Here is a 10,711-nt window from a genome sequence, read left to right as displayed (position 1 = left end):
CAAGTTGAGTAAGTCATCCCCGCTTGATGCAAATCTTGGTTCACTCGACCACGGATTGCGCATCTTCAGAGAGGAGATGTCACGAGGAAAGGCCGCGGGACTCCACCGAAAAGAAAGAATGCAAGCAATCCATAAGAGGAATGAATCCTCCGAATTATTTCCAGCTGGCTGGGCTTCACGATCACTCTATAGCGAAAGCTTCTCTAAATACTTAAACCGAATAAATTCAGGTGCGGACCAGACTGTGATTCGCATTTCGCATGATTCACTCCACAGAGCACGGACCATGAGCATCCGAAAACTCCGGGGAAAAAAATGAGATCAGCCGAGAGGATTATGCGTGGGAAGCGGCGAGCGATTGTTGTATTTCGCTCGACGGCGCGGCGCAGGCAATGACCGCGCGGCTCGGCCAGAATGGCGCAGCCCTGAATGAGCTGCACTGCCCTTAATCGCGAACTCCATGAAATGTCATATCACGCTCTCCCCTCCCATTGAATGGAACCCTATCTCCCATGGATTCGAATGGAGCCTTTCCCCCGGAGAAGATTCTCCGTGTGTCCGAAAAAAAGGACCGTGAGCGGAATCAGCATTCAGGGAGGGTGGTGGAACGTCCCGGGAAGTCTTGAGCCGACCATGCGGCGATAGTCCCCTACCTAGCTCCGAGTTCCGGCATCTCACCTCGGCGTGAAGGGTCTTGTGAGTTGACAGCCCCATTCTTTGGGCGAGCCTGCTCTGGAAGCGTGCCCGGATCCACGGAGATTCAGATGTCCCTTCGAGCACTAGGTCTGTATAAAGATCTGTATAAACTTAAGGTGGATATTTTGCGCCATATCCGACGCGCTCCTTGTCATTGAGATCGCTCCGCTTAGCCACCGCATCTTGAACGACGCGTGAAAATCGCACGCGAAATGACAAAGTTGTACTTCTTGGATATTCTCGGCATCGATATTTCCCTCCGGATGGCCGAGTCGTGATCGGAATCGATTTCTTGGAGTGAACATTGCCTCTTCGAGAACGTCGCAGGGTCTGCGATCCGCCAGGAGACGGCGCAGAAAAGGGGAATCGAGAATTTCGTGCGTTCGCGAATCATTTACCGTAAGTCGGAGGTTGGACCACGAGCAAGGTCGTCATCGAAGGTCAATGTCGATCTCATTACGTAATCTAAAAGCGCTCTCCGCTTGGTTTCCCACGCTACGTAATATTCTCTTTATTCAAAGGTTGTCAGCGACACGGACAGGTTTGTTGATCCGTCGATGGCCCCGGGTATGTCGAGGGGAGGACGGATGACCGGTCCTGGGCAACGCAGCTCTCTGGAGGGGCTAAGTGATATTTTTGCGTGGCTCGGAACAACGTGCACGATATGAGAGTTGACCTTTGGCATGAGGGGTGCCGCGACGAAGTGGGGTTGGCTGACCGCGACCACTACGACCACTTGGTGGTTCCCCATGAACTCTCTCCTGGCCTTGCCCTCGCCGGCATAGTGGTCGGCACCTTGCACAGCCACCACCTCCACTACCAAACGGTAGAAAGCCCACGAAACGCTGTGAACGACCGCTTATTGTTTCGACCGAGATCCTGCCACTCTCTTGCTGATCTCATTACTTCTACCGCCCTCGTAGAGTAGATTCCACCCGCAGCCTGAACCCAAAATTAACTTTCTTCCGCGGAAAACCTGTTTCATTGTATGTCTTCATCAGCCCCCTTCACGCCTCATTCGAATCGAATCGTCTTCCTACAATTTTTCTGTATCCGCCGTTGATACGCGCCACTTCCAGAGCCGTGTAAGACCAATTGCGTCAATGCTCGCGGATGTTGTCCCAGTCAGTGCTCCATCACTCTTGTGCATAAGTGTTCACCATGGATTTCGTGCTCAGCATCTTGGGAGGTTTGCATCGAAAACTAATTTTTCACACTCAACCAACTCAACGCAAGAGCACAGTAGCTCAGGGGCCGGGTGTGAACCCAGTAGGAATAACGTTCGAAGCAGAAGTTGACATCGGGGAGCCCGGACCGTCGTCTTCAAGAGTTTCCTTAGAGCTCACGGAGCGATGGCGGTCGTCGAGCATTAGCAAGGACAGTTCGGTGGCTCTACCATCGGAGGAATCCGTCGAGACAGCTCCGCTTTCCACGGTTGAAAGCGATGGAAGCTGTCGAGGTTATCCTCTTGTTCTGAACTCAACTCGCGGTCTGCGTTTACTCGCAGAGCCTCAGAGTACCACGAGTCTCGGAAGAATCACACCATCTAGCAATGGAGAGTTTTCTACGAAGAGCAAATCGAGTTTTACATCGAGGAGCCTGCGGAGGGTTAATCTTCAGCATTTCCTGCGACTCATGAACGGCTTCGGACCCCAGGAGCCTCATATGAGCCCAAGGAGTAGAAGACGGAGAAGTCTCAGCAGATTAATCGGGGAGGACGCTTCTCCGGAGACCGTCGTAGATATGGAGCCAAGGAGACACGCTCCGAAGTCCATGGTGTGCACACCAGCATTCATCAACAAGGTAACACTGCGAACACTTGCGGGGGTTTGCGAGAGCAACCGAACAGCGCTGAGAATCTATCCATATTACCTGAGGGGAGGTCCCCGCCAAGATTTTACAGCTCACAGAAGGCCATGTGAGACGCTCGAATAAATAGAAAATGGGCCTCCCAATCTCCCAACCCCAATGATGGAATGGGAAACCATTCACCAGTTCATCGAGACTCCCCCGTTTCAACAACTCTCTCTGATTAGAAGCTTGATCCTCCCTCACGTCCCAACGCAGATGACGAACGCGGTGGCGGACACTCCTGTCAGCCCGAGCCCGATCGCGGTACTCTTTGTCAAACGTGAAACTAGAATATATACGGACTTTCACAAGAGCTTGCGTTCCCTTTCGACTAAGGAGCTTCCTGGAGTTCGAGATATATTCATGAAGATTGGCCTCTTTGATTCGCATCGGGATCACCGTAGTCATTCCGCTACCCTAGTAGCGCCATTTCATACATCGCATCGGACAACGCGCCAATTCAGCCAGGCTCGAATTTCGCCGTGCGCGTCTCGCTCAACTAGTCATCGCTGAATATAGAGGCAGCCTACCGACGCCTAAGTTATACTCCACTGTTGCGTTCACCCAAAACTAGAAAATGACAGACAGCTCTTGTCGACTTCATTAAGGTAGGCGGTGATCCCTCAACATATCCAACGCTAAGAAAAATCCCTTTCTCTGTTCAACAAAGGTATTTCTGAAAGACGGAGTGCACGTGATGCAGCACAACGCAGAAAACTCGCTCGTCGACTACTCCGAGAACAATTTCGTCCAGGACTGTCTATTTTGGCACAATCATTTCCGGCGGAAACATCGCGCTCCTTTCGTGCAACTGTCTCACGCAGTAAGCGTACCGCTCTCTTAGAGCTGTCTCATATCCGTAGGCAGATCCATTGCGTAGGTCGCTTGATCGTAGCAAACACCTTCCTTGACCTCTTCTCCTTCAGGCGCAATCCGATAGTTGGACTCGAGTACTGTGATTTCCGACGTCGCTCGGGAGCGAATTCAAGCAACTGTTTTCGATTCTAATATTGTTTTTCTGATCGCCCTCGAAGCTCTGCGACCAAGCTCAGCAAGTGGCTAATGCGATCGCACACACGAATGACTGCTATTATCGGAAGTTGCGAGACATCGGGCAGAACCTCTACGTCCAATCATCGTACACCGATGAGAACTTCGATGTCAACGGTAAGCCATGCATGTCAGGACGGTGTCTCGTAGGGTGGCGGGAGCTAGCGCTCTGATTGGCCATCGAATTAAAAGGACTCCCGAATCTGAGGGAAGTCTACTTCAGGTGAAACCGTGTGCAAGAGGTGGTACTCAGAACAAAAATGCTACGACTACTATTACCACAAGGAGCTCCTTCATACCCAGGCCTCGAGATTCACTCAGATGGTTTGGAAGAGCAGTCAGAAGCTTGGTATCGGGAAAGCCACAATCGCAGGTGAGAACTTTGTTCGTATCTGCCGAGCGCATCTTTGGAGATTCGGTTTATCGGTCATGCTCTTCTGGGACCCCTTGCTTTCCAGCGGGAAAAATCATCGTAGTGGCCCTGTATAAACCTGCAGGAAACGTTGCCGGCGAATTTCACAACAACGTGTTCTCACAGCCAATCCGGAGGACGGCGTCTTCACTCGGAAGCGCGGGGACGTCTGCAGTCCAGTCTGACGAAGAGTCGTCTCTGAACTCGGTATTCTGAGAAAAAAACATACAATGTCTGGAGAGGGGTGAAATTGAGTGAGATAAAGAATGCCGAAATTCTCTCATCATCGTCAATGAAAACACTTGTCTGCCATCCGGAAACGTTTACTTGTCATATTCTCTTTGGACGCTGCTCGTCAAAATTTCAGGGCGATCGAGGAACTAGCTATCTCGATGCCCCTCCTCGGAAGCAGAGAGTCACAAGGCTCTCTCTGGTACAAAGTGGTCACAATAAAGCTTCAATGAAACGAGGAGTGACAGCGTATGGAGCATAGCGGAGCAAACACAAATATAAGCCCGCGAGGAGAATGATGGTGAATAACGTCGTCTTCACTGTATCACTCGTTTCTCTCTAAACAACAACTCTCTAAACAAGAATTATGCATAAGATTCACGGAAGGGAGATCGCAGAATGGATTATGAAGCCACCGGTGCGAGTGTCCCAGCTGAGCAAGGCTTTGCCCAACCATTCGAGCTCAATCCTCCATACATTTGAGCTTGGGGCTGACCTGTGAGAATAGAGAAATTACCCTCAATATGAGATACTCAAGGAATCATTCACCGGTCAGGCGATGCTCTCACGGTGGAGATTATAAGAGCTTACCTCGAAGTCAGCGTCTGTACATTCCCTCAACTCGTCGAGGGTGAGGTCTTTCGAGATTTCAATCAATGTCAGTCCGGTGGATTTGCTCACGTCGAACACGGCCTAAAAAATCAAACCCCGATCAAATATATTTCGGAACGCTGTGGAATCATAGGACAACCATCGGGCTCCTCATCAACCTTTCCAAGGTTCTGAACCATGAGATAAGAATCAGGTGGCTTTCCTGCCTATGACATGTTTCTCTGGCAGCAGAACGATGAAGGCCGAATCCAAAGCCTCGTTCCACTGGATCCTCATAAAGCGTCATCTCGCTCCAGCCTACCAACGAATGCTGTTGCACTCATTACGTCACCAGCCAACCGTTTCTGCTACGTGCTTTGGAATTTTTAACAAGCAGGCTCCGAACTCTGAAAAGGTAGTCCGCTCGATCCGCGAGTGCTCTCGGAGTTTCGTTCACACAAGGACCGAATGTAACGATACGGCTCGCTTCTTGCGCTCTACTCTTGGCTCGCTCTTCGCATACACGGAATCGTTTTCTCTTCCAGTTTTGGGGGGAGAATGGATCGAGTTCAACAGGCTGCTGAAAGATCCCAGAGGGAGAAGGGCTCCTGGCAAAGTTATCAGAGTCACGCGGAGCATTCGACATACTTAGCTGATTTTCTGCGAAGAGGGAAGGTCTAAGGGAAATAGTCGAAGAAACAGTTTGTGTCCGCGGTCGGAATCGCTTGGGCATAGACCCAGAACCCGACCCGTGCGTTCCCTCGAGCGTAATTTAGTCCAACGTTTCGCATAAACGATTCAGAGCGAGTCGCAACGGTTGGACGATGCACTGCGGCTCTTTCAGGGAGCCCCTGGATAGACCGCAGTCACCCGGGCTCCTGACGCGTCCCATGCGCCGGGAATTCGAGGGGTATTGGGGCGAGGTGGAGTCCCGGAAGGAACCGGGCCCATCATCAGAGTGAGCTACGTTACTTCATCTTGTTTCATTTACGGCCTTGGACCTCGATTAGCGAACCTTCTCAGTGATGATTCTGTCTACACAGCGCTGTCCCGTGAGCGGTAGACTGCAGGTCTTGACGATCTTCGCGCTACCGTCTTTGGCGTTGTGTTCCATAGTGACGACGACACGTGTTCCGGCGGCCGCGGACGCAACGAGGTCCATGGCACCGCCCATACCAGTTATCTTTTGTCCCTGTAACATGAAAGGTAAGTGATTCTGAGAGCTCTCTATATATGACAAAAGGTTGCTCTCTCGGGGCCTTTCCGAGCGCACACGGAAAACGATTCGGTGAGCTCTGTCACGCGGAGCCCCCGAGGGATCGTTGGATGCAACGAAGATGGATCTCTGATTCTTTGCGAGATTGCCGATAGCGTGACCCGTCAAACCGGAAAATAGAAGCACGTGAGCGAATTCTTCTGTTGAACCTCGCCTTCATCGGTACAGTCATTGAACGACGCGGAATTCTAAATCAGTGGTCTCGGGCTCCACGGGGAGAGTGAGATAAGTGCTTGCTGAGGGTGGTTCACCGGTGTGTGACGGACAGCCATAACAAAAGTGGCCTTCGGAGTTGAAGTCACGCTTCTGACTGAACTATATAATCCGGCTCGTTCGAACACTGAACTAGCATGCACTATGCATCTGCCCATATCCCGATCCCTTGCACTTACGGGAACGATCCAGTTGGCGATATCGCCGTTCTGAGACACCTGCATGCCGCCCAGCATCGTCAAGTCCAGATGACCCCTGAAATTACAGAGGTCATAACTCATGACAGGTGGGGTTCTCACTGCTTCTATCTATGCATCTATGTACATATTATTGCCTAGCAAAAAAATGCCGATGAGGCGAAATAAATAAATGAATTGAAATACTCCGGAGGGTATCGACAGACAGCGGTTCGCCTGAGCAGCGGCACTCCGGAATCGTACCTCGAATTTTTTTCGTTTCATCAGCTCAAGCTAGGTATCAACGAGGTACAACCGACTCTTCGTCGGCGAGGACACCCGGCCGACCTCGGGTGTTCAATATACGTGGTTTCTCATTACCACCTAGACCGGAGTGTCAGCGGACCCTTATTGTCCATCTACTAGTCATTAGTGTCTCCCAGAAACTGTTTGTATGCTCCGGCGACCACAACAGAGCAGCTCCCAACTTCGCAGGCGATAATGAGACTAGGTGAAGTCAGTTCCAACGCTAGCGAAGACGGACATGAGGCCTGCTCGGAGAACAGCTCAAGTATCTGGGGTACCCCAAGAGCTCACTCCGACGTTTGAGGAATTCAGATCGAAAAGATCATATCTTACCCTCGGATGATAGCGAAAGACTCTTCGGTACCGAAATACGCAGCCCCAGGGATGGCCGTGACGGTCTCTTTCCCGGCGTTCGTGAGATCGGGATCGACCTCTTTTTTCCCGGCTGGGTAAGGACCCTGGGAAGCAATCGGGCTCATTGCAAACTGGTTCAAAGAATTCAGGAGATCGTTCAAGCTGGTAGATTCGAGCCTCATTTTGGAATCACTCGTCGAGAAAATTACCAATCCTATGATTCCATTCTCTCCATGAAGAAACACTTTTGCGTCCTCCGGAATATGATTCGCGGCGAGAACAGGAATTCCGATTCCCAAGTTCACGAACATGCCGTCTTTGATTTCTCTGGCCGCCCTCAGAATGATTCGTTCCCGGGACGATGCACTCGTCTTGGCATTTGATTCGGCGGGTTTCGCCAGCCGCATTTTCTGCGGGATCGAGGAACAAATTATCGCTCTCGCTGAGGAATCTCTACGCTCCCGCCAATTCGCAGGTCCTCTCGAAGAGAATAATTGGAGAATAATTATTCAATCGACAACATTCCGCACGCGACGAACCTCACAGCGGCGAACGAAGTGATTGGGTTTGTATATCCGGTGAACGTATATCGACGGTAGTTGAATGTGTTCTCCTTGCAGTTCTCCTGCGTTCACGATCTCCTCGACCTGGAAATCATGGGGATGCAGATCTACACGCACTATTATGTATTAATCATCGGCGCGAGGAATAATTAATGTGTCGGCATTAAGTTGTGAGAAATTCATAATGAGGTTCCTCTATGCTCCCTGTTGCTTCCCCGAGCCAGAGCCTCTAATTACCTCTACGATGACGTTCTTCGCTGCTTTCGCGATGACAGGGTTGAGATTTGTTGCTGTCTTCCTGAATGTAACGTTGCCGTTCGTATCGGCTTTATGGCCTCTAACCAGGGCGAAGTCTGCGTGGATCGCTGTCTCCAGGACGTAACCTCGACCGTTGAACTCTCGGCTCTGGAAAAGAAACGCTTTTCTCTCCAAGTGTCACAAGATTCGACGACCGAGCTTCACGAGGACTGAATCGGCCGCAGACTGTACCGAATCGCTCCATGCATCCGGGTTTTCTTATTCAAAGAATCAAACCTCTTTGGGCTCGCTAGCCATGGTGATTTTTTTTCCATCGTCTTCATACATCATCGGAAGGCCGCCTTCATGCACCATGGTTTTGTAACCCGTGGGAGTATAGAACGCAGGAATTCCGGCCCCAGCTGCCCGAATCCTTTCGGCGAGAGTTCCCTGAGAAGAAGCTCCATCATTAGGCGAGCGATGACCTTGATGGTCATTCTACGTATCCGTGCTAACGAGAATGAGTGCCCCTATCCGATTGCGTTTCGACCGATTCGAGGATCGGGAACCTCGTCAACGATCATTATTCGGCTATTGTGCAAACGACCATTCGATCCGTACCTGAGGAACCAATTCAACCTCGAGCTGTCCTCCCAAGAACTTCTCAAATATGTTACTGTTTTCTCCGATGTATGAAGTCACCAGGCGTTTGACCATACCCGCTTTGATAAGCTCTCCGACCCCACAGTCGCTGAGCCCTCCCGTTATGGAGACGATGGTTAGGTTACGAACTTTACTGTTGGACAAGTGTCGGATGAGATTCTCGGGTATTCCACAGATGCCGAAACCTTGAGGAAAAATGAGACGTTGATTATGATGACGGAATTCAAACTGAAATTCCGACGATTGTAAGATATCATCGGCGGTGGCGGCTTACGGCAACGCTCGGACGCTTGTCTTATCTCCTCGAAGGAGACCTTATATCTACTGTATTGTCTGGTCAGGGTCTAGTGCGCGCTCTCGAGGAGGAGGTTTCATTACCGGTTTCGTATTTCCTTTCGGCAGTGTCTTAACTCCCCATCATTACAACCATGATGCATTTGACCTCGTCGATCGCCGATTGGAAAGCATAGAAATCTCCCCATTCCTCCCGGAACGCTCGCTTCCACAATGATTCCCGTTCTCGACCAGGAAACGAATCCGTTGTGGATACGTATCTTACGCTCTGCCTGCGGTCTCCGACTTACCTCCGATCATTATGGTTTGCCCATCCTTGAGCCCCTGGAGAGCCTCTGCCGGGCTCTGACATCGGGCTGCTCGTCGACTCACGGGGGTCGAGCCCAACTGGAAACAATTCGAGGGAGTTAACTGACAGATCCATGAAGCTCTTATCATGAACGTTCTGTGCAGAGTCGACGCGCGCTGTAGAATCAGGCCTAGTGAAGGATATTCGGCTCTGGTGGTCTGATAGAAATTCGCCACGTATTCGTTATACTATCAAACATAATATTTTCCGCAATGAGAAGTTTCTTTTACCCTGCACACCACGGTGAAAATATAAGTGCTCTTCACATTGAGGAGTCTAAAAGCAGCGCCAGGTATCATCATCGAAGCTTATTCCGCTGGATCGCGAGACCACTACATCACAAGATCACGCCCTCCGGAGAAGTCACAGGAACACCGCCTCAAACAGCCATTCAGAGCTCTCAAAAAATCGAAGAAACACTTCCGAACATGGCCCGCTGCGAGCACCGATCGTCACAGCTGAGAATGTTATTGACTGAATAGCTGCCACAAGCTCCTGAGCCACGCTGCTGGGATCTCCGCCTGTGTCGCTCGCAGAGTAAGCGCGATACTCTCCAGGCGGTGGCGTCCGTCTGCCATAGTGGGTCAGAGGCGATGGATGGATATATTTTGCGTAGTATACGGCATGCCTCGTCGCCCGAAATCCCCACGCACCGAATGCGTAATATATTTTCATTTTGAATTGGAATTGGACAGACTTCGAAACTTGAACGATTTCTCAGTGTGGGGCTCTGAACACCGATATCGACCCCCAGCCATTTTTGACAAACCTCGTGATTCAAGCTAATCCGTACTCGAGAATTATTTAGGAGAGCATTTTAGGTACAATCAGTGGAGTACCGTCGGCTAGATCGAAGCGAAAACCAGCGATAGAGATCGGCGGCTTCCCTTGACGTCGCGGGTCGGCTCTTCGGCGCGACGTCATGAGATGAGTGACGAGTAGCTGCGCTGGTGGCGCATCAGTAGAGTTTCTATTCTACCGGACACGTCCGGTTCCTGTCCTTTTGTCCGGTTTCGTGCTGTTCGGTAGGAAATGTCCGGTTTCCCGCTTTTCGGGAGAAATCCAGTTCCTTGAGTTATAATATTCCATAGGTTCACTCGATAATCTCGTTTCCGGAGTGTTTCTCATCCACCGGTTGAGCGCCGAGTCATGAAACTATGACCGAAAGCCCCAGCGAGCCTAGGATTCCATAATTTCACGCTGTAGATTGACCCGAGCAGGGATGCGATCGACGCTATCTCCCTCCCCCAGACTCTCTTTGAATTGTTGGCATGTGGTGCACTGCAGCACGCAACCCTTTGAAAGCGATGATGTCGCACGTCGAGACCGTCACCACGCTACGCTGTCGCACCATGCGGCAAATCTTCAGCGACTGATTTCTAACGAGAACAGAGTGTTGTTTCATCGATACGCCAGTGGTGAACGTGCAATCAAGCCTCAAGCTCCGTG

The 10,711-nt window shown here is 50.9% G+C and overlaps 2 protein-coding genes across 2 annotated transcripts; one reads left to right on the top strand and one right to left on the bottom strand.

Annotated features, from left to right (window-relative positions):
- The first annotated feature begins 1,857 nt into the window (after nucleotides 1-1,857).
- On the top strand, nucleotides 1,858-4,225 carry LOC100904371 (uncharacterized). Its single transcript, XM_003744560.3, has 5 exons — nucleotides 1,858-2,499; nucleotides 3,218-3,370; nucleotides 3,582-3,714; nucleotides 3,821-3,970; nucleotides 4,056-4,225. The coding sequence occupies exons 1-5, from the start codon at nucleotides 1,858-1,860 to the stop codon at nucleotides 4,223-4,225; spliced, it is 1,248 nt and encodes a 415-aa protein (XP_003744608.2).
- Nucleotides 4,226-4,311: 86 nt separating this feature from the next.
- SCOT (Succinyl-CoA:3-ketoacid CoA transferase) lies at nucleotides 4,312-9,738 on the bottom strand. The gene is made up of 12 exons (XM_018640018.1): nucleotides 9,493-9,738; nucleotides 9,204-9,300; nucleotides 8,578-8,804; nucleotides 8,254-8,406; nucleotides 7,957-8,124; nucleotides 7,696-7,803; nucleotides 7,366-7,566; nucleotides 7,136-7,260; nucleotides 6,500-6,575; nucleotides 5,847-6,023; nucleotides 4,832-4,933; nucleotides 4,312-4,736 (listed from the first exon to the last, which is right to left on the bottom strand). Exons 1-12 carry the CDS (start codon nucleotides 9,562-9,564, stop codon nucleotides 4,704-4,706), a joined length of 1,539 nt encoding a protein of 512 aa, XP_018495534.1. The 5' UTR covers nucleotides 9,565-9,738; the 3' UTR covers nucleotides 4,312-4,703.
- Between the last annotated feature and the right edge of the window lie 973 nt (nucleotides 9,739-10,711).

Source organism: Galendromus occidentalis, unplaced genomic scaffold, assembly GCF_000255335.2.
Source record: "Galendromus occidentalis unplaced genomic scaffold, Mocc_1.1 scf7180000077470, whole genome shotgun sequence".
NCBI lineage: Eukaryota > Metazoa > Arthropoda > Arachnida > Mesostigmata > Phytoseiidae > Galendromus > Galendromus occidentalis.
This window is presented reverse-complemented; position numbering and strand designations above follow the sequence as displayed.

What these genes read in the sequence shown, in the direction of transcription:
- SCOT (XM_018640018.1), bottom strand. Translation starts at nt 9,564, where the DNA reads ATGATGATACCTGGCGCTGCTTTTAGACTCCTCAATGTGAAGAGCACT. An exon ending in ACTTCGTTCGCCGCTGTGAG is followed by an intron (nt 7,567 to 7,695) that starts GTTCGTCGCGTG and finishes TCGATCCCGCAG; the next exon opens with AAAATGCGGCTGGCGAAACC. An exon ending in ACAGAATCATCACTGAGAAG is followed by an intron (nt 4,934 to 5,846) that starts GTTCGCTAATCG and finishes TTGATTTTTTAG; the next exon opens with GCCGTGTTCGACGTGAGCAA.
- LOC100904371 (XM_003744560.3), top strand. Translation starts at nt 1,858, where the DNA reads ATGGATTTCGTGCTCAGCATCTTGGGAGGTTTGCATCGAAAACTAATT. An exon ending in CACCAGCATTCATCAACAAG is followed by an intron (nt 2,500 to 3,217) that starts GTAACACTGCGA and finishes TGTTCAACAAAG; the next exon opens with GTATTTCTGAAAGACGGAGT. An exon ending in CGGGAAAGCCACAATCGCAG is followed by an intron (nt 3,971 to 4,055) that starts GTGAGAACTTTG and finishes CTTGCTTTCCAG; the next exon opens with CGGGAAAAATCATCGTAGTG.